Raw genomic sequence first — 21,601 nt, forward strand, 5'->3', positions numbered from 1 at the left:
GGCTCTCCTGGAATAATTAAGGCTGCAGTTGTGGAGAGGGAGAGGTAGCTCCTAAACTCTGGTCTTGCTGCACACCAGATCTTGTGGATTTCTGCTGCTGAGTGGTAGCTGCACAGTAGTAGCCAAGCAGCTGCTGTCAGGTATGCCATATTAATTAATAATGGTAAAAAATGAGAAGACTGACACAAAAAATTTCCTATTGCCATTTAAGTGTAATTTCTTGAATGCATTTCTAAGGATATATATCAAGAAAAGTCATTTTTACTAAATGTACCTAGTTTTCTGTTTTCAGTCAAATTTTATAATTTGTATTTCACTATAATTTAAATTGGGATGGGTGAGTGGAAAACAGTACATGTAACTCTTATTCAGTTAATTTCAACAGAAAATGAAAATCTGAAAAAAAATTAATTATAGTCTTATTTCTGGGACTATTTTTGCACAAGAGGCAATATTTCATTAATTTCCTTGAAATATAAACACCTCTTGAAAAATTCAAGCATCACACACACACACACACACACACACACACACACACACACACAAAACCATCTACATTGGTAATTTCAGTAACCCATCACCCAAGAATTCACTTAACCAGCAATTTTAACTAAGGCATAAATATCAGATTTTTTTTTAAAAGGCATTTGAGCAGCCAAAAAATAATAGGTGTTACAAAGCCCAAGTAAAAAGGTACATACTATATGCTCCTAGGACAGACTTTCTGTCAAGTCTTCATCTCAAAGCCTAAAACTGGGAATGGTCAAATAAACTGGAATAAAAATGAAATGAAAAATTGTGCCCTAAGAAATGTGGAATTTGGAGAAACAGAATTAGATGTTTATTAATTTATCCATAGTGATGTTAAGCAGGGCCAGAAGAACAACATAACCAGAAACTACAATCATTTAAACAAAAAGAATCAAAAGATTGCTGAGTAACTGTAATGATCAGGATGACCAGAACTAAAAGATTACTTTAGGCATTTCTTAAACCAAGGCAACTTAAACTCTTCCTGAGTGACTGGCTAAGTCATTTAAACCTGTCTTGGCCTCAGTTTCCTTATCTGTAAATTAAGGGGTCTCTAAGATCTCTTCCAGCATTAAATCTATGTATAGAGCACCAGCCCTGAAGTCGGGAGGATCTGAGTTCAAATCCGATCTCAGACACTTAACACTTCCTAGCTGTGTGACCCTGGGCAAATCACTTAACCCCAATTGCCTCAGAAAAAAAAAAAAAAAAAAAAATCATTTGTGAGAGATTTTGTTGGGTATACTCAGAAGTGACTGATGTAAAAACAAAAAGCATTAATATTTTTTTAAAATACCCATTTATTGAGCAGCTACTACATACTCTGCTAGGAGCTGTGAAGCATGAAAAAGGACAACACTGCTCATGACTTACAAAATGACATCTGACAGTAAATTTAATATGAGCTGTAAGAAAGGTACAAAGAACTACAGAGGATCTGAGGGGGAGAGGGGGACCATATCAATTTTAGTGAGAATTCAAAAGAAACTGCATAAAAGATGCAGTAACTGAGATGAATCTTAGAAGACAGGTAGGATTTTAATAGCTAGAAATTGAGGATAATATTCCAGGCACATGAAAGAGCATGAACAAAAAAGAAGGAAAATGTGGGTAGTAGTAAGGTTTGAAAGGAGTAATAAGATAAATCAGAATGCCAAGTCCAGGTTCCTATATTTAAGATACTACTATTGAAAAGTTTTCATATTTGGAAAGGGGATTTGTCTAGGAAATCCTTGGAAAAAACTTTCAAGAAACAAAAATATTTTTGATCTAGGAATGCTCACATTGTATACGCAGACATATCATGGATTCCCTTAGAGGTAGGGGACAAGCTATCAAGTGACCAATGATCACCATTACAACTAAAGAGAACAACCTTCAGTGCAGCAACTCCTCAGCCAGAGTTTTTATCACAAAGTGACATAGCAAGCATATGTATGAGTTGTCTTGAGCTCATTTCAATGCACATTTTTCTGAACAATGTTAAGATACAAAAGTATTAATCAAAAGGTATTTATCTAGAATATAACAAAGGCATCCACACAAACAGAATGTATGTACACATACATATACACAAGAAGACGTGGTTAGTAAAAAAAAGATCACTTAACTCGGTAAGTTCTAATTCAGGTCATCACCAACTACCTGTGTGTCCTTGAACAAATCATTTTACCTCTTCAGGCCTCAGTTTTCTTTTCTGTCAAATAAGGATGTTGTTAAATGATTTGAGTCCATAATTTGACAGTTTATGAATTAGTAGAGCTCCAAATGTTCTTTTCAAACTCAATTGCTTTTTATTCACAATATATTTTCTCAAAACACCACCACCACCGTGTTATTATAAAATGGAGAGCTATAAGTAAATGGGAAGCTGTGGAAGTTCTTTAGCCAGACCACAAAAACCATAATATATTTGCAATGAAAAGGAATAAGAAATAAATTAATATGAGCAATTGACATTAAAAAAAATAGTAGAATTGGAGGAAAAACATTTTTTATCCTGAGTACTGACACTGGAAAAAAAGCAGGTTTAATGTAAATATTTTTGTCTAGCTCCCTACCAACCTGAGATGAAGATGTCATTGGGACAACTGAAGGTCAGGCTTTCCCCTGCCCAACTCCCACCTAGTATGTAGCTTTGGACAGAAACTTAATCACTGATGCCTTAGGATTAAGAGAAGCTTGCATCCTCTGCCCAAATCTCCCCCAACTGTAGAGAGATCACTTTAGAAAAGCCTGTGAAAGGGCAATGGGAGTGGAAGGAGAGCAGCTGTCACTGTCTCCATTCGGGTTGGCCTGTCCTGTTTTATTCATTTATACAGATCCTCTTAAGTCTCATGTAAAAGGACTTAAAGAACATCTCTTATGCTCTGTAAATTAAACCTCTTCATTCCTATGATATTGATTCAAATATGCCCAAATGGGTTGAAGTTGACTTTTTTAAGACTGAGGAACAAAGAAAATAGTAAAACAATGGTTTGAAAGGATTCTTAAGTATTTCCATGTTCACAAACTGATATTCTGATTGTTCATTTAAGTTTTCTAGAACATTTTAGCCTATTTTGACTACTATATCTTGAAAGTAGTAAAACTTTATTATTTTAAGTATAGTTTACATTAAGAATTTTTACTACTTCAGCCATCTTCTACCATTAGACTAAATCAGTGACATTTTAAGAATACTTAAAAAAAAATTAATGTTTCAATGTTTAAAAGATCTTTTTTTCAAAATTAGGCATTCATAAGGTACTACGTATAATGATAATAATCATTAAGAGCAAAGTACATGCAAAGCACTGCAGTAAATCCTTTGAGCCAAAAAAATTTTAAGCTGAGATTCTCATTTTTTCTGCATTGAAAATATTTTATAGACTATTCATGTCAACAAACATAAAGTAGCATTTATTAACATTCCAGAAACTTTATTTTCAAAAATAATGCCTTCATTTTTATGCAGTTAAAAAGCCTTTCCACTGATCAAAACCTTTATATATTTTCCCAAATCTTTCCTAATCCCCCCCTCCCAAAAATCAGAGTATTGAGAGTTTTACCATGTTTAACTAATTTCCTTTGGTGGTTTTACATTTACTACCATGAGAGGAATGAAATATCAGCTATCATTACTAAATTAACCCCAAATGCTAGTATTTAAATTCAGTTCTTAAATGTATTTATAAAATCTGAATCTATTCTATATGATGATCTACTCTGATGGATATAGCTCTCTTCAACAATAAAATGATTCAAACCAGTTCCAATTGTTCAGTGATGAAGAGAGCCATCTAGCCCAGAGGAGGGTGGTGGGAATTGAGTGTGGTTCATAATATAGCGTTTTCACTCTGTTGATGTTTGCTTGCATTTTGCTTTCTTTCTCAGGTTTTTTTTTCCTTCTTGATCCAATTTTTCTTGTGCAGCAACATAATTGTATAAATAGATATACATATATTGTATTTAACATATATTTTAACATATTTAACATGTATTGGACTATCTGCCATCTAGGGGAGGAGGTGAGGGAAAGGAGGGGAAAATATGGAACAGGAAGTTTTGCAATGGTCGTTATCAATGCATGTTTTATAAATAAAAAGCTTTAATGAAATTTTAAAAAATCTGAATCTGTTTAAAAATATATATATACACAAGTATTCAGTGTTAAAAGGTCAGGTGGAAGAGTTTTCCCAAAAGTACGAATGTGAATAATCGACTAAGTGGCAAAGGCTAATTTCTTTCCATCTACTCAAATTCTTCCCAGCTGAAGACTCTCTCTCAGTCTCATACTCGATTCCCTTCTGACCACTTGTGTAAAAATTCAAAGTCTGAGACTCCTCTCTGATGCTCGATAAACCTCAGCCCTTTCCCGAAAGGAGAAAAGACAAAAAAAGTTCTACATACATCCAACCTTGCTCCCGCAACACCAACTCCAATGGGAATTTTTGCACGTGACTGCTAATAATCCCTGTCATCCAGAGGACGTCTTCCTTTTCTCAACACAACTAAGTATTTTCTCTGATGAGCGCCTGTCAACCCCTTCTCCAGACCCCCAAATACTGTCTTTCCTGTCCACCTGCAGCTGCTCTCTTCTCGGATCCACTCTACAAGGCCCAGAACAAATTATAATTCTCCTACTAAAAAACTTCAATGATTCCTCTGCGTTTCCGAAATGAGGTCCCAGCTCCTCAGCGCGTCACTCAAGGCTTTCCACATCAGTTTCCAACGGGCATTTCCTGCCTACCTAGCTCAATTTCCTCTCATTCCTCCTACGAATAAATAAACTGGCTCAGAACTCGCTTTCGGCCCTAACTAAGGTCCCTGTGTTCTCTCCCCCTAGAATAAAACCAGAGTGCCCCAACCCTCTCCACCGCTTCCAATCCCAGCCCACCGCCCTACAGGTTCCTCGGACCCCGTGCATGCGGGCGGGACCTCACGGCTCCAGGTACAAGACACCTGGAGCCGCGGGAGAGCAGGGGCCGCGTTCGGCTCATTCATCTTTTCACCTCCCCCAGCAGTGCCCCGGCTCCGTGCCGCGGCGCGTAGTCGAGCTTCTAGGAACAGGTTAGAGAATGAATGAAGGGACGCCCGTCCTCAAGGCGCATGCTCGCTGGGCGTCCTCTCGGCTGGCTTGCCCCCTCCCCACCTGGGACACCGCCCCCCCCTGCCAGATTCTATCCTGCCCCCCTCCAACCACACCCCGCCCGCTCACCTCTGCCCCCTTCCCCTCCTCACCCGGCAGTCATCACTACATTGTAAATGACCAGGTACGCTGTGGCCAGGGGCCCCGGTCCCCTCTTCTTCCGCGGCCCGCCGGCTTCACTGGGCCCAGGCCGGCCGCCGCTCCCATTCCCCTTCGTCCCAGTCGCCGAAGACCCCGCCGCTGCCGCCGCTGCCGCCATGTCTTAGGAGCTAATCCCTACCTGCAGCCCCGGGCGGAGAGAACGAGCCACTGAGTACGCCCGGCCCAGCGACTGGTAGCTAGAGGACCTGGGAGAGCGGGAGGCGGGGCCGGAGCGATGGGGCGGGGCCGGGGAGGAGCTCTGGGCCGGGGAAGGGGGGGAGAAAAAGTGCGGTGAACGCCATCTTTGATCAGGGCAACTGATCGGCGCGACCCTTTCCTTGCTCTTCCCTCCTATGCGCTCCACCTCGGATCGAGACGAACGCCGCTTTTCCCTCGCCCCGCCCCTCTTCGCCATAGCCTCCACTTCCCGGCGCACCATATTAGATGAGGGCAAGGGAACGCAATCCCATCCCCCCAGAACTCAGACGCTGTGCTGGCTGACCCAGCTGGGCACCCGTCGCCCGGGCCTTGCGCTTGCTGTGGAGGCTGGCTAACGTCGATCCCCTGGGCGGGGCGGTGTCTCTGCTTTGGAGAGTCAAGAAGTCTTCGGCGAGCACCTTTATACTCTTTAACCTCTTGCTTTATTCTTTGTGTCCGTTTGGCTGAACTAGGGGAGGGCTTGAGGGCCGCAGAACCACAGGAAGTGGGAAAGGGGCCTTTTGACTCTCGAGACCAATCCCCTGATTTATATGTGAAGGAACCTGGGGTTCACAGAAGAGAAAAAGCCGCTTTCCCCAGACTAGGCAGGAGGCTGCCTATTGCCTAGGAGCGGCTTCGGCGTAGCTTCAACTCCGGGTTACCGTATTTTCTCTGGTAGGCGGGCGGGCGGGCGGGCGGGCGGGCGGCAGTGGGGCGAGGGGGCGTGGCTTTGCTCTCCTAATCTGAGTTTGCGGCCATGGAGACGCCACCTTTTGGGGGAAGGATGAGAAGAATGTATCCCTGTTCGCTTCTAGTGCCCACATCTTGTCTGAGGTTAACTGTGGGGAGGGGAAACCAGAAGAGCCTGCGGAACCTGCTGTGACGCCCGCGTCCCACCTTCTGCTGCGTCCTGCTTTTCTATTAAGTGCATTAGAAAAAGGACTAGTGCGTTTCTTTAGGAGATAACATCTCGTGCCCGGCAGAGAGCCTTTCTCCCATTGGTCAGCCTTCCTGGAGGAATTTTGCTGGTTCTCTTATATTTGTCTCTTCTATCATTAACACTTGTAGGATTGAATGCCCGGGGTTCTTTTTGTTTGTTTTTATATTTAGTTACGCGGAAAATTTGGGAAATTAATGAATCGGAAATACTGGCTTTACAAAAAAGGCTCCTTCACAGAATCTCTTTACCGATTTTAAATGTTTAAGCAATATTAAGATTATCCACTATGCAGTCCCAAAGCACCCATGTTGGAAAATGCCATCCACCCCCAGAAAGAACTGATGAGTGCGGATTGAAGTGTGCCTTTAAATTATTTTGGGTTGTCTTGTTTTGTTTTATTTGCAACATGGCTAAGGAATGTTTTGTAGGGATTCACATGGATAATAATCCTTATATGTTTGTCTTCTTGAAGGAGAGATTGTCAAGAAAGGAGAGAAAGAATTTGGATTTCAAAATTTTTTAAATGTTAAAAATTTTACATGTATAATGAAATTATATGTATGTGTGTGTGTGTGTATATATATATATATATATATATATATATACATATATATTTATTTATATATAAAATAAGGGGTTTAAACTAGATTATCTCCCAAGTCCTAGACCTATGATCGTCTAATCCTAGCTTGTTTTATTGCCGTTTTTAAAAATCCAGTTTCAGATTGATAATTCTTATTGTTCAGCTGTTTTGATCCCATCCCATTCTTTGTGACTCCATTTGTTTGCTTGCGAGCGCCGCCCCCCTCCCCCAAACACACACACACACACACACACACACACACACACACACACCTGCCTCAGGAAGCTCACTCCATCCCTTGGACAGCTCTCTAGGACGCTACTAGCTGCCCTAGAGGTAGTACTTAAAGCACGGGGTGCTCTAAGTAGAAGGCCTGGTGCAGTGACCCTTAATCTCCCTCTAGGCTAGGCTGCAGATTTCTCTCTGCAGGACTTTTTCTACCATGACCCCATGTTATGGTTCTGTCCTTTCAGTCGCATCTGATTCTTCATGATTCCATTGGGGATTTTCTTGGTAAAGAAAATTGGTAAATTACTTCCCTGCTTCCTTTCCAGCTGTGTTTCATGTTCATGCCAACCTGTCTTTGCTCAATCCTTGAACTTGCTTAACATGATGTAACACCGTCTCAAAGTTACTTACCTTTTTAACCTCTATACATTGAGAGCCAACAGTCTTGTTTCTCCAGGTCCAGTCATAATTTTGTTATTCCAGTCGTGTCTAACTCTTCATGAACTCATTTGGGATTTTCTTGGCAAAAATGCTGGAATGGCTGTCATTTCCTTCTTCAGCTCATTTACAGATGAGGTAACTGAGGTTAACAGGTTTGAGTGACTTGTTCAAGGTCATGGAGCTACTAAGTATATGAAGTCCGATTTGAACTCATCTCTGAGTTCCTATCTCCACTTCTAGAGCTCTTTCCAGTGTACCATTCAGCTGATCCCCATTCATAGTACTTGTTATAAAATGTCTCCCAGCTTTCCTATCTGTTTCCCCCAGGGAAGAGATCCTAGAAAAAATCTTGAATGTAAGCCAAACCTAACACATTTTAGGACCCAACACTATGAGATGGGAGACCCTAGGGTTGCCTCTGGGTGATCGAGGAAGAAAATGAATTGGGTATTTCAGGAAAACCAGAATCTATAAGTTTAAATTTAGCAACTTACATTTAACTGTAGAGGGACTTGTGTCAGCAGTGTGAATTTCTATAACCCAAATTAGGAAGCAAATAAATTTATGTGCTCTAAGGACAAATGGCCATAAAAATTATAAAAGGCTAGAGTAGCCTGCTAATTTAGGTTTCCTGCTAATCCCTCAGCCAATAGAAATGAGGCCTCTTCCCTGTGGTAGCCTGTATGTTTATGGAATACTATGGCCCAGATATATATGGGAGATGTTGTGTTTCTTACTAGCAACTGGATAGAGCATTGGGCCTGGAGTCTGGAATACTTGAGTTCAAATCTTGACCTTAAACACATATCTGGCAAGGCATGTAACCTCTTTGCTTCAGTTTCCTCAATTGTAAAAAGAAAATTATAGCACTTGCCTAGTTGTGAGGATCAAACAAAGAAATACTTGTGCAGTACTTGGCATTTAGCAAGGGCAATAAGTGTGTGTTATGTGTGTGTGTGTGTGTGTATGTTCCTTTCTCCCCAGTACTATTCCATTCAATAACATGCCTTTGCCTTGAACTATTGTGCCTTCTGTCTTATTATTAAAAGGAAAACATATTAGTTGAGTGTTTATCTTTACATGTATTTAGAACTATCCTATTAAACTATCTTTACTTGTATTTGGAAAATAAAATACTATTAAAGATAAAAAGAGAATAAATTTTTAAAAAGAATAAAAAGAAAAATTTTTCCTTTGGAAAAAAACCACGAGAAAGAAAAAACAAACAAAAAGGTGAAAATAGTGTGCTTAGATCTACATCCAGTCTCCACAATTCTTTTTCTGTTTATGGATGATATTTTCTATCCCAAGTCTATTGGAATTGTCTTGGATTGCTCCATTGCTGAGAAGAGCCAAATTCATCACAGATGATCGTCAATCTTCTTTTACTCTGTCCAATATTTTTCAATTCTGCTCACTTCACTCATTATCAGTTCATGTAAGTCTTTCCAAGCTTTTCTGAAATCAGGCTGCTGATCATTTCTTCTAGCACAATAATATCCTTAGCTTCATTCATGAATCTTCACTCTCTTGTACTCACATATCCATTTGGTTGTCAAATCTGTTTTATGCCTCTACAAAATGTTCCTTTCTCTCCATTTATAAAGCCACCCCCATAGTGCAAGTCTCATCTCTTTTCCCCTGTAAGATTATAATAGATTTCTTAATGGTCCCTCTGCTTAAGTCTCTCCCAATCCAATGTATCCTATATCTAGCTGCCAAATTGATTTCATCAAAGCATAAATCTGTTAATATCACTACTCTATTCAGTAAAGCTTCAGTGGTTTCTTATTCTCTTCAAGATCAAATATAAATGTGTAAGCATTTAAAGGCCTTCACAACCTGGCGCCAACATGTTTCCAATCCCACTGCATATAGCTCATTTCCACACATAATGGTCTAGCCAAAATGGACATTTTTTTTTTTTTTTTTTTACCATTTCCAAAACATGGCACTCCATCTCTGGCCTCCATGCCTTTGCACAGACTATGTGCTATGTAAGGAATATATTATCTATTCATATATCTTAGGATTCTGAGTTTTCTTCAAAACTCAGCTAAAGTACAAACTTCTACATCTTGTTCTCCCCCACACCCCCTTCAATTCCTACATTATACTCCTTGAGAGCAGAGACTATTTTTTCCTTTTGGTATCCTCAGTGGCTAGCACAGTGTCTGCCACATAGTAGATAAGTGCTCGTTGTTTGAGTGTTCTAGCTTATCATTTAGACTTTTTTGATTCTTAACTTTTTTATTGCTCTCAAGTTTTGTATGAATCATTAATTTTTTTAAAAAAACGTATTGAATAAAACAAGGCCAAGGACAGATCCTTGAAGCCCTCTACTAGATACCTGCTGACATCAGTATACACTGAATCATATCAGTAGTCAATTTCAGGGACTGATAATAAATTAATGACAGTAAATTTATGTGGGGCTGGTCATTCAACTAGCTCCAAATCCACAAAACTATTTTATCATCTAGTCCATATCTATTATGTGCACGACTTAGTTTATATCTATAGTTTTTCCTTGTTGTCATGGGAAATTGCACTTTTGCTTCAACTTTTGTGGTTGTCATTGAGTTGTTTCTGTGTTCTTAATTTAAATAATGTGCCCCAACAAGGTTAAAACAAGGAGCAAATGAATGATTTGATAGCTTCTGAAGAACTCAGTATTGGCTCTTTAGAAAAGGATGATTTGCTTCTTCAGTTGGATTGGGAATTCTTGGATGAGGCATAGCTTATTCTGAATATTGGGATAGAATGTTTTAACTCAAATCAAAAACTAAGCAGGAGAGAGAGAGTAGGAGCAAAAAGACACTCCACATCTGAGATCTCAAAGAAATATATATATATATATATATATATGTATGTATGTATGTATATATATATATATATGTATGTATGTATGTATATATCATGTGAAACATCAGAAGTGAATATAATGGCATCTGAGTACTCATTGTTTATTGGTTGCAGAAGACACAATGAGAGGTGAAGACTTTTTCCCATATGTACAACTCCAAACTTTACCCCAAGCTTCCTTTGGCACCCATTTCCCCAAAGGGGCAAGTGGGGCGCCCAGCCAGGCCCCTCCCTTCTTGATCCAACTTGCTTTCTGAGAGGAACCTCTACTTTCATATTTTCCTTCTACCCAGGCAGTCTGAGCTTCCTTGGTGGGAAGTGGTGGTGTTGGATATGGAATCAGCAGCTATGGTTCCCAAGCCCTCTGCTCCCCAGGGCACTGGCTGAAGCCCCAGCTCAGGGCTGCCAGGAGTCTTTGGTCTTCCTCCACATTGGGCTCCCCCCACCTCTGCTTCCGCTGCTGCTGCTCCTGCTGAGCCATCCTGAGTCCCTTCCAGTGCTCCTGTTGGCAGCTAGGAGGCTACATGCTGCAACCACACTATCCTGCAGGAACTGTGCGTGCCCTCAGCATCATGGACTCTGGACAGACAGTGCAAGCAGGGCCTTAGCTGGGGAAGAAGTGCCCATGGCCAAGAGCAACAACAATAGGCTGGATGATAGGCCTAGCCAACCCGACACTCCTTCTGCCCAGCCAAGACAACAGGTGTAGCAGGGAGTGAGCATCAAGGAGTGAAATGTGTTTTTCTCATTATAATGCCTTCAATACCAAATTCAGCCAAGTGTACCATTGTGTTTTAAGGAACACCATCCAAATGTTAAAAGGCAAGAGGGGGGACACCATAGTTTGAGTGGTCTGTGGCAATAAGGTGAAAACAAGGTAGCTATCTTCAAGAAGACCAGTTATGATAATAAGCTAAAAAGAGAATAAAGAGATGTGTGCCATTAATGAAAAGCACTAAGTGTTTTATTGGGAACATTCTAGGAATAGTCCAGAATACCTTGGTGACTCCAGCTAGTTTTCACAGCAAAGACTCTATTGAACCAAGGCCCTCAGGGCTGGGATTATAACTCTAACATAATAATAATAAACTCTTGTTTGCCCTGTCACTGCCAAGGGGCAGGGGCAGGGGCAGATATGAGGTACCAGGATGTCTTCCATGTTGCCCCTTAAGAGTGTGGTGATATAGGTCTGAGAATTAGTTGCCCAATGGGTGGGTTGACATATGTTAGCTGTTTGAGCATTTGATCAGAGATGGGTCCATATAACAGATCAACACTAAACTTTCAACAGAATCAGAACCAGGGGACTGCTAGGCAGTAGATAGAGCACCAGCCCTGGAGTCAGGAGGACTTGAATTCAAATACAGATTCAGACACTTAATACTTCCTAGCTCTGTGACCCTGGACAAGCCACTTAACCCCAACAGCCTCAAACTAGAACCAGACCAGAGACTCGGGATTTGTTCATTGACAAAGTGGACCTGAGGGTGAAGGCAATCAACAATTCATTATCAAATCAAGAATAAGAAAGACCCGTAGAGTTACATCTTCCAATATACCAGTCTCCTCTTCCCTCTTAATTTTTCACTAGTTAAGTGAAGACTTTAAATGATTAACAGAATGGTTCCCCACAATAAAAACGTTGGGGATACCACTTAGCTGGTTGGCTCATATAACCAAGAACTGGTTCATTTGGTGGAAGCTACGTAAATTACCAGTCACTTTGTCCTGCTTCTGTGATGAGAAACAGGGAATCAGTATTTTCAAATGTTAAAGGATAGAAAAACTGTTCTTAAACTTTTTGAGGATTAATGTGAAATATATGGACTTATTCTCAGAAAAAAAATGTTATTTAATGCACAAAATACATAACTTTGTTGCATATTTGGTACATGGTAGATGCAGTTTCATGTGCAATCATCTTTTTTTTTATTGTACTGTGTTAGAGAGATGTTTGTTTTATTCCATGAATTGAAAATAAAATGTATTAAAAATAAATACACAAAATAAAATACACAATATTGCAAAGAAAACCAATTATATTGAAATTTAAAAATATATTTTTCATATCTAAGTAATAAACTCTGAAATGTAATGATAGATTCACTGGAGGATCAATGGACCTCAGGTTAAACACTCATGGAATTTACTGTCGTTGGGTGTTTGTGTCCAACTCTACATGATGCTATTTAGGATTTTTTTGGCAAAAGATACTGGAGCTCTTTGTCATTTTCTTTTCCAATTCATTTTTATCAATGAGGAAATTGAGGCACAGTGTTAAGGGACTTGCTCAGAGTCATACAGTTGGTAAGTGTCTAGATTTGAACTCAGAAAGATGAGTCTTTCTAAGTCCATTGTTCTATCCATTGTGCCACCTAATTGCCCCTGCAATAGAAGGTGGTCGATTTATCCAGTAAGAATGGTTGGAATCCTAAATCCATAAATTTTCTACACATTTAATGAAAATTCAATGTACATCTTTAAAAGAAAAACTGATTTCCCTTAAGTTCCTTTTAAAAGTTTAGTAATGCCCTGTAGATGTTTATTATTAAATTGCAGTTCCTCCCACTTTTCATCATGCAACCAAAACCATAGATGACAATCTCAGTTTCATTTAAAAAAAACCAATATAAGTAGCTAAGAAAAAGCAGAAAAATCTTTTGTTTTTAGGAAAGAAAATTTCCTCTTCATTTTATCACTATTCATTTCATACTATCACTTTTAAAGAAGGGAAAGTATGAGTTTATTTGTGGATTACAATTATCCATTGTTATTAATACAGATTATTTAGATTGTCTCAGGAGTGTTTCAAGGAGGTTGGGGTGGGAGGCAGGATTGCAAATATAAGGCAGTTGAAGTGATAAAGACCTGTCTTCACATGGAAAAAGTTTGAAGTTAAAAATTACCAACCAAACACAAAAGATACAAAAAACTGGAATACATAAAAGTGAGTTAACACTTTAGAAGAAAATGATATAGAATAAAAATGCTTTGGTTTTCTTTTTTTGGCCTACTCAAGTGAGTAATTCTTAGTAAGGGCATTCTTTCTGTGAATGCAGATCTTATTCAAGATCATATAAACTAGTATGGGAGACACTTGAACTCAGGACTTTCTGACTCTGAGGGCAGCTTTTTACCTACTTTCAAATAACTAGTCTTTATTTTCCATTAAGAAAGAATTAAGACAGTTCTTTCTCTTTAAAGACATCATAGTTAATCACTTAGAAATTTCTAGATTTAATAATTTGGAATTAAAAAATAAATACTAGTCAAGGATTGGCTTCCTTTCAGATTATGCTTTCTGGTAACATCTTACAAGAAAATATCAATAAGAGTAATAGTAAACTGAGAGTGATGGTACTTATTTAGTCATCAGGAGGAAACACCTTTGGGATTGATGCAGACAGAAAATCTTGAGTCAAAAAAAGCACTAATAACAGAACAACAACTGTTAGCTGCTAGAATCACCTTTTGAAAAGATACAAGACAATGTTTGGATGGGCTTACAAATATAGGAGCATCTAGGTGGCACAGTGGAGAGCACCAGCTCTGGAGTCAGGAGAACTTCAGTTCAAATGAGTGAAATGATTATTTCTCTCTTTTATTAATAACCAATTTAATGAATTAGGCCCAAGGTTTCCCCCCTTCTATTTCCTCCTCCATTGAAGATTATTCAATCAGCTTTTAAAGGGCAGGCAAGGGCTGATGAAAGAGATGAAATCTTGGGCATATGCATTGTACTGGAAAAAATTCAAGATGTGTAGAAAAGATTAAAAGAAATTTTAGTTTAGGTGAATTGATGGATTTTGGCCTATTGTGTTTTAGTCAAACAGGTCTGGGTAAAAATGGTTTTCCCCCTTTGTCAAGATCAAAACTTTTAAACTGTGGGCTGTGATCTCTCATGGGGGTATGAAAAATTTGGCAACAGGTTTCTGAAGACAATGACCAAAAATTTAATTCAAAATTAAGAGTGTAATGAATCCAAAGTGTTTCTGGCAGCATTTGTCCATGTTGCATCACACAACGTCAACTCAGATTTAGTTCTGAAAATAATATGCGGGGGCAGCTAGGTGGTGCAGTGGATAGAGCACCAGCCTTGAATTCAGGAGGACCCGAGTTCAAATCTGCTCTCAGACACTTAACACTTCCTAGCTGTGTGACCTTGGGCAAGTCACTTAACCCCAGCCTCAGGGAAAAGAAAAAGAAAAAAATATGCACATTTTGTGCTGCACTTGGACAAGTGCTGCCAGAAATAGCTCATATTCAAGATGGGGCCACATAAAACTTTCTTGGGTAAAAAGGGATTTTTTTTCTTTGCAGGGCTTTGAGTGAGTTTCATGGGATCCTTGGCATTGGAGAATTGTATGTTAGGATGATGATGAACAAAATGATTAATTACCTAGAAACTTTTATATTTATATAATTGAACGTTTTATATTTCACAAAATCTGGTCTCAAACACATTCTAGCTGTGTGACTCTGGGTAAGTCACTGGGTAAGCTACTATTAGCTGTGTGACTTTATTTAACCTCAGATGAGGCAAGTTTCCTCATCTGTAAAATGAGCTGGAGAAAGAAATGACAAATTATTCCAGTAATTTTACCAAGAAATCCTGAAAGGGGATCACAGGGAACACAACAAAATGGAATTGTAACTAACTAGTATTTAAAAGAAGTTGGCCTAAGGCAGTACTGACACAATATCACACTATCTGTTGCAAACCATTTTTTGGAAGACTATTCACATTTGTGCAACATAGTTTCGATTCTAATACTGAAGTTTATTTGTACAACAAAATTTGTGGCATGTAAACAAATGGAATTGTGCAAAGAATTATACAATTAGCATGCTTTGTGGTATTCTTTATTTAAAAATTGTGAGTTAACTACAGCTGTAGTGTTCTCATTTCTTACCATTTTGATGGTATAACAAACTGGGGAAAACATTAGCATAATTTCAAGAAGGTATTAAAAAAAAAAAAACCCCAAACACACACACACACACACATACACACACAGGCACACACACATTGTTATTATCTAAACACATTTTAAAATGGTGAGAAAAGCTCTGAATGCACTAAATCAAATTGAAAACCCTTCTTTATAATGGACTGTGGGAATACTGTGGCTATGAAAACAAACATTCTTTTATCTGTTAAAAAGAAATAAGACACTGGCAATTTGAACCTAGCAGCAAAGAGCAAAGCAGATACAAAGTTAATTAAAACATAAAACATAAAATTGTAAGAGACATAAAACTAGATACTATCAAACATCCTAAAATTACTGTGTAGGATTGCACGGATCATTCATTGAGAAACTTTTAAGAACTAACCTTTTCCACTGATATTTTAAATTGCTGCATATTACAAATAGTGGAAAAGGGGGAAAAACCTATATATGTGTATTATATCTATATAGATATATACATGCACATGTATATATCTATATAGATATATACACATATATGTATATTTGGAATGCTATACACACAAAATGCATTTTGCCCATCAGCCAAGACATCTTTATTATCCTTGAACAAGAAATAGCTAAGTGCTAGCTAGGATGTGAAAAAAATAAAAGGTTTAGAATCAAAGATTTAAAGATACAAAGTCTGAGATTATCAGATCTGAGGAGAAATCACAGGGTTGTGTTGGTTTTTTTTTGGGGGGGGGCAGGTTTAGTTGCACATTCAAGATGAAAAACATTGTGGAACATATAAGGTACACAAGCTTCTTTGGAAAGTGTTTGGAATAAAATAATAATTCAACTCTAAGACTACTTTTGAAGGTGATTTCAAAGTACATGATGGTCTACAGCTAAGTCATCAGTTGAGAACTGTTTCATAGTGGCCAAATAAATAATAATGATGATAGAAAACAACTTTTTTACCAAACTGATTTTTAAACATTCCAGTGCAAAAATCTTTATATGTGCCCGACTGATAACTGGCAAATAGCACATACTTGACTCCTTATGTATGAAGAGATTCTTGGCCAGCATTTTATTTTCCTCCTCCTTAAGTTATGCTTACTTACTGCAATAATAAATGAAGCTACTAGACACTTGTAAGGAAAGAAAAAGGTTTTTTCCCCACTTGATAGGATGAAATGACATTGTATTTTTCCAAGTAAGGCAAGATACTATCTAGAGGGAAGTGAAGTTGTAGGTACTGATCTCAGGACTAAATAAAACACTTATTGAGTTTGTATTCTAAGGAACTTGGAAAAGAAATGAAGAAGAATTAAAGGTCCCAGGTGCAGTAGCACACATACAAATAACATTTATCTCAAATTTTAAAAGAGTTCTCTATTGGTTCCAAAACAAAGGGCTGCATTAATAGACAAGAAATCTGGTCTACTGCTCCTGATGTCATGGTGTCATGCCATGAAGAAACCTCAAAAACCTTAGAAGCCACTTTAGAAGCCATGGTCTTGGTCAGGACCCAGGTTACAATCTGAGTTGTCATAAAAAATCTCAAGGTGGGAAGGAGGTGTGTGTGTATATTTTAGAGATACACAGTTTAGGTAAGTAGTTTTTCATTCTTTTCCCTAGAAAAATAAGTGATCAAAACATGATTTCACAGGTCCAGTGATAAAGCATGCTGTCCACCTCCTGACAGAACAGTGACAGATTTGGGCATCCTGAATGAGACATACAGGTTTGTCTCCAAAGTCTCATCTACAACTTAAAACCGCACCAAGACTTTGGGAACATTCTGTATATGTTTTAGATATTGCCAATATGGGAATTTATTTTGCATAACTACACATATTGGTTATAAGGTATTTTGTTATTGTTCCTTCGATGGGAGGGGAGGTCAGAGACAAAAAAAAAAAAAGGTTAATTGAAAAAAAATTAAATAAAAAACCAAATTGGTCAGGCAGATGATTAGATGGCTTTTCTACTCTAAAACTAGCCATTTTGGCATGTTAAGGTGCCTGCTAATTCAGATTAATGCCCATAAATAAAGCTGAGAGGTATCAACTGATCATGCTGAAGAATCAACCCCCAAATGACCTAAATATATAATCTATCACACTAGGTGGTTTGAATATTTTGGTTTTTCTTTTTTCCTGAACTTTACAGAAAGTCTTTATAATAGAATTTGGAAAAGGCTCTTTCTTGGTAGCCTTCTGTTACTCTTCCTCTTCTTCCTCCTCTTCACCCTCTCCTTCCCCTTCTCCTTCTTTCCCCATGGTTTCCACAATGAGCTCAGCAGTGCAGGTGGCTTCTCCCAGGCTGTTGACAGCTTTGCAGGTGTATTTGGCATCATCATCCCCACAAACATCAGCTATAATTAAAGAGCAGTTCCCGTCCTCATCGTAGTCGATCTGGAAATGGCGAGATTCCCTGATGGACTGGTCATCTTTGAACCAGACGACCTCAGGGTCTGGATACCCTGCAGCACACACAGAGGAAAGAACACTGAATGCAGTAAGTGAATCTCCCACCTTGGCCCCAGTACATATGTGGTCAACTCCAGATAACTAAATAAAAGGGTAAAGGGCAAAAATATTCCATTTGCCTTTAGGGAAACATTTAGATACTTATTTATGCTTCAACAGAAACACGTTATGGGATTAGCTCAGACCAAAAAGAGAAGCTAGACGGGTAGTCATTTTCCCATCAGGCTCACTCTGTGCCTCATTCCAGGCCAGGGATGGCCAACATCAAGTCTCAGGATCGCATGTCACCAATTTTTATACACACATGGCTTGTGGTATTTCTCAAAACTCCAAAGTGAATCTGTTCCCTTCTCCCATTTTACAGATGAGGAAATTGAGGCGCAAGAACTTGACCAAGGCCACATGTGCAAGCCAGAGGAAGTACCTGAGCTACAAATTGCAATTTGGTAGTAAGAATGACTAGAGAGATTGATAATGTCAACATGGATAATGGGTATGAAAAGAAAAATCTAGTTATATGAAGTGCTGGGCTTGGAGTCAAGAAGACCTGAATTTAAATCTGGACTCATACACATTACTAAATGCTACCTACCTCAGTTTATTCATCTGATGAGTGTGTGTTTGTTTATTTTTTGAGGCAATTGGGGTTAAATGACTGGCTCAGGGTCACACAGTAAGAAGCAAATGTCTTAAGGCCAAATATGAACTCAGACCCTCCTGATTCCAGGCCAATGCTCTATCTATAGTGTCATTTTACAGATAAGTATCTATATTGACAGATTTTACAGATAAGTATTTCCAGAGTTGTTGAGAAGATAAAATGAGATGCTGTTTGGAAAGTGATTTTAATTTTGGAGATATGTTCTTACATAAAAATATTTGGCCCCAATGCAGAATAAGAATCACATTTAAGAACTTAAGAATCCTAACATTCATTCCGAGGAGCATTCTGTCCTTGTTTATCAGTTCAGATTTAATATGATTGCATTCTCCTACACACAGCCACTACCAGAAGGCGGATCAATCATTTATATATATAAAAAAAAATTTTTTTAAAGCATTGTGATTTTATTGATTTGGAGAAGTCCCACAGCAGAAAATACCCTCTGTCAATGTGAATTGTTTGTCAACTATAAATGACAATCATAATGACAACTTGTTTGTAATTTACAGAACTGGAATACTGATAAGTTAAAAGGCTTGCTTTTGATCACATGGCAAGTGTGCAGAGGTGAGTTCCGAATCCAGGTATTCCTGGCTCTGATGAGAGCTTGCCTTCCTAGTCCCAGATGATCTAATTCAGGATGTCAGTCCAAGACCTCCACTTTTGAAATTATCATCCTTTTCTCTCCATTTTTACCAATTCCACAACTTTTTTCAATCTGTTAGTCTACTATCTCTTTGGGACAATGTTTAGGATTCCCATAAGCATTGCATCATTGTCCTATTAAACAGTTTCTCAGCTCATCAAGAACTACCCAGGAATCCATGTCCCCAGCTGCTCAGGACTTACAAAAATCAACTTATATTATTTTATGAATATTTCGTAGGAGAAGCAGTGTGTGGTACAATGGATAAAACATAAGCTTCTAGATTGACATTGCTTCATTCATTGTACTAATATCCCTAGCATCTAACTCAGTGGCTACCATATAGGAGGTACTTAATAAACCCTTCTCAATTGATTTAATGCTGGATTTAGAATCTGGGTTCAAACATACTGATTGTATGGGCTTGGGCAAGTCACTTACTTCTAATATTTTCATTTGAGAACTCATTATACCAAGGACTTCTCTTCAGCAGCTGCCTCATATAAAGAGATGATTTCCTCAGTGGAATGTAGTGAATGTTCTGCTCTTTCTCAAAACTGATGGGGACCTGTGAAATCAATGTGGAGCCAAGAGAAGGCCGCTGGCAACTTACCTTCTATCTTGCAGTCAAATCTAGCAGCGCTTCCCTCCACCACCTCTATGTCAAGAATGGTCTTAGTGAAGTAAGGCTTGACGTGGGGCTTCTCTTCAGCAACTGCCTCAAGGAAAGCTTGGGAGACATCTTCTGTGGGAGCAAAGGACAGTGGGCTGTAACTTTGGAGGCGAGAAGATGCTCAGCTCCCCCACAGCCCTAACACTTTTTTTTTTTTTTTAAATCCCCCTCACCCCCACACACACTGTAAATGAACAAAACTCTTCAAACATAGAGAACTGAGTCATGGGCAGGCCTGCCCCCGGCCCTTTTGGGCATGCTGCCAATGGCTCCTGGAAGATGCCCAAATCAGGGCTGAGGGCAGCTTCAGGCCTCCCTCCCCACCACTGTTAATGCCATTGCATTAAAAAAGAAATTCTCTTTTTAAAAAAAGAAACATCTGCTTTATGCTTTTTGCACAGCTGGCATTATTTTTTTTTGGGGGGGGTAGATATCAGGCATGGGAGTGGCCTACTTGACAGATATCTTTCATATTATTTCTATGGAAAAAGAAGACCTTTTAGCTTCCTAGGACATTTTAGACATTTAGACAGCCCTTTGCCTTCTTCTAGAAGTTCAGCTTGCCTCCTGACCCTTGAGCAAGAACTAAATTCTAGCTGCATTTGAAACTTTCTAGTACTTTTCATTCCCTTCTCTCACTATAAACATAAATTTAAGGTTTGAATAGAAAAAATAACTGTTTGCAAAGCCTTACTGTAAACTTGGGAGGTAACTGAGGAGCATTATGACCTCCATTTTTCACATGAAGAAATTCAGGGCCAGATCAAGGAAGTGATTTGCCAAAAGGTCAGACCCAGGCCCAGAACCTAGTTTTTAAGCCTTACTCAATGGAAGGAGTATATACCTCCACCATCTCTATGTCAAGAATGGTCTTAGTGAAGTAAGGCTTGACATGGGTTTGTGGTTGGGAAGATTAAGTTTGAATCCTGCCTCAGAGATTCAGTAGCTTTGTAATCCTAAGCAAGTCCTTAACCTTTTCAGCCTCAATTTCCTCACTCATAAAATAGGAAAGATAACAGCACCTACCTTATAGCATAGTTACAAAGATTAAATGAGATAACCCAGGTAAAATACTTTGCTATGTAAATGATGATGCTGATTATCCCAAATCTAAGAGACCCAATCCCAAAGGTATCAAACTTATAGCCTGATAGCTTACAGCTTCAAAACTTTTAAATGCAGCTTGCACCAAACTAAAATGTAATTGGGATATATTTTTATTAAAAAAAAAAATACAAGTCAATGCCACATGTATAATGTTAATCTGTGGTTTTCTAAATCAGTATGTTGCTGTAGGTACAGGTTCTATAATTTACAAGATCATTTTAGTAGGCCAGAGTGGGTTCAAAGTTTTTTTAAAAATAGTCCTAAGATCAACAAAGGCAATGTCCTTCATTGATCAATTATTTCAGTTTGACATCACTACTTCATACTCTTATCATCTCTCAGCTCAGTGCTGCTCCCAAAGCTAATTCTAGAAATGGGGTGGGAGGGTTTAATTTGGAGGGTTGGAAGAAGAGAGTAAAACAGACTAAGTTCCCTAAATCGGTAGGTCCCATTCTGCCAGTGATATTAGCTTAAGGTGAAGTTCAGGGCTAGCAAATACCCTCTTGCTTTTGAAATGAGGTACAAATGGGCCTCTGCTGAGTT

General features: G+C 38.8%; 2 protein-coding genes and 1 long non-coding RNA gene across 12 annotated transcripts in view; 1 reads left to right on the plus strand and 2 right to left on the minus strand.

Moving 5' to 3' along the window:
- The window catches only part of HACD2 (3-hydroxyacyl-CoA dehydratase 2), an 82,532-nt gene extending 77,020 nt beyond the window's left edge, over positions 1 to 5,512 (minus strand). Inside the window, exon 1 of the mRNA XM_074301419.1 lies at positions 5,254 to 5,512. Within this exon, the coding sequence (XP_074157520.1) occupies positions 5,254 to 5,420 (167 nt within the window). The 5' untranslated portion in view covers positions 5,421 to 5,512. The remainder of the gene's footprint in view (positions 1 to 5,253) is intronic.
- Positions 5,513 to 5,607: 95 nt separating this feature from the next.
- LOC141561595 (uncharacterized) lies at positions 5,608 to 19,897 on the plus strand. Its single transcript, XR_012488090.1, has 3 exons — positions 5,608 to 6,175; positions 10,851 to 17,996; positions 18,333 to 19,897. It is a non-coding gene; the product is annotated as an uncharacterized LOC141561595 (long non-coding RNA).
- Positions 15,405 to 21,601, minus strand: part of MYLK (myosin light chain kinase) — a 424,364-nt gene continuing 418,167 nt past the window's right edge. For 8 of the 10 annotated variants that reach the window (XM_074301410.1, XM_074301411.1, XM_074301413.1 and 5 more), the window contains 2 exons: positions 19,892 to 20,023; positions 15,405 to 17,961 (listed from right to left, as the gene is read on the minus strand). In XM_074301410.1, coding sequence (XP_074157511.1) covers positions 17,699 to 17,961; positions 19,892 to 20,023 — 395 coding nt within the window. In that variant the 3' untranslated portion in view covers positions 15,405 to 17,698. The remainder of the gene's footprint in view (positions 17,962 to 19,891; positions 20,024 to 21,601) is intronic. The other 2 variants (XM_074301415.1, XM_074301418.1) reach the window with 1 other exon arrangement.

This window comes from Sminthopsis crassicaudata, chromosome 3 (genome assembly GCF_048593235.1).
Source record: "Sminthopsis crassicaudata isolate SCR6 chromosome 3, ASM4859323v1, whole genome shotgun sequence".
In the NCBI taxonomy this organism is placed as follows: Eukaryota; Metazoa; Chordata; class Mammalia; order Dasyuromorphia; family Dasyuridae; genus Sminthopsis; species Sminthopsis crassicaudata.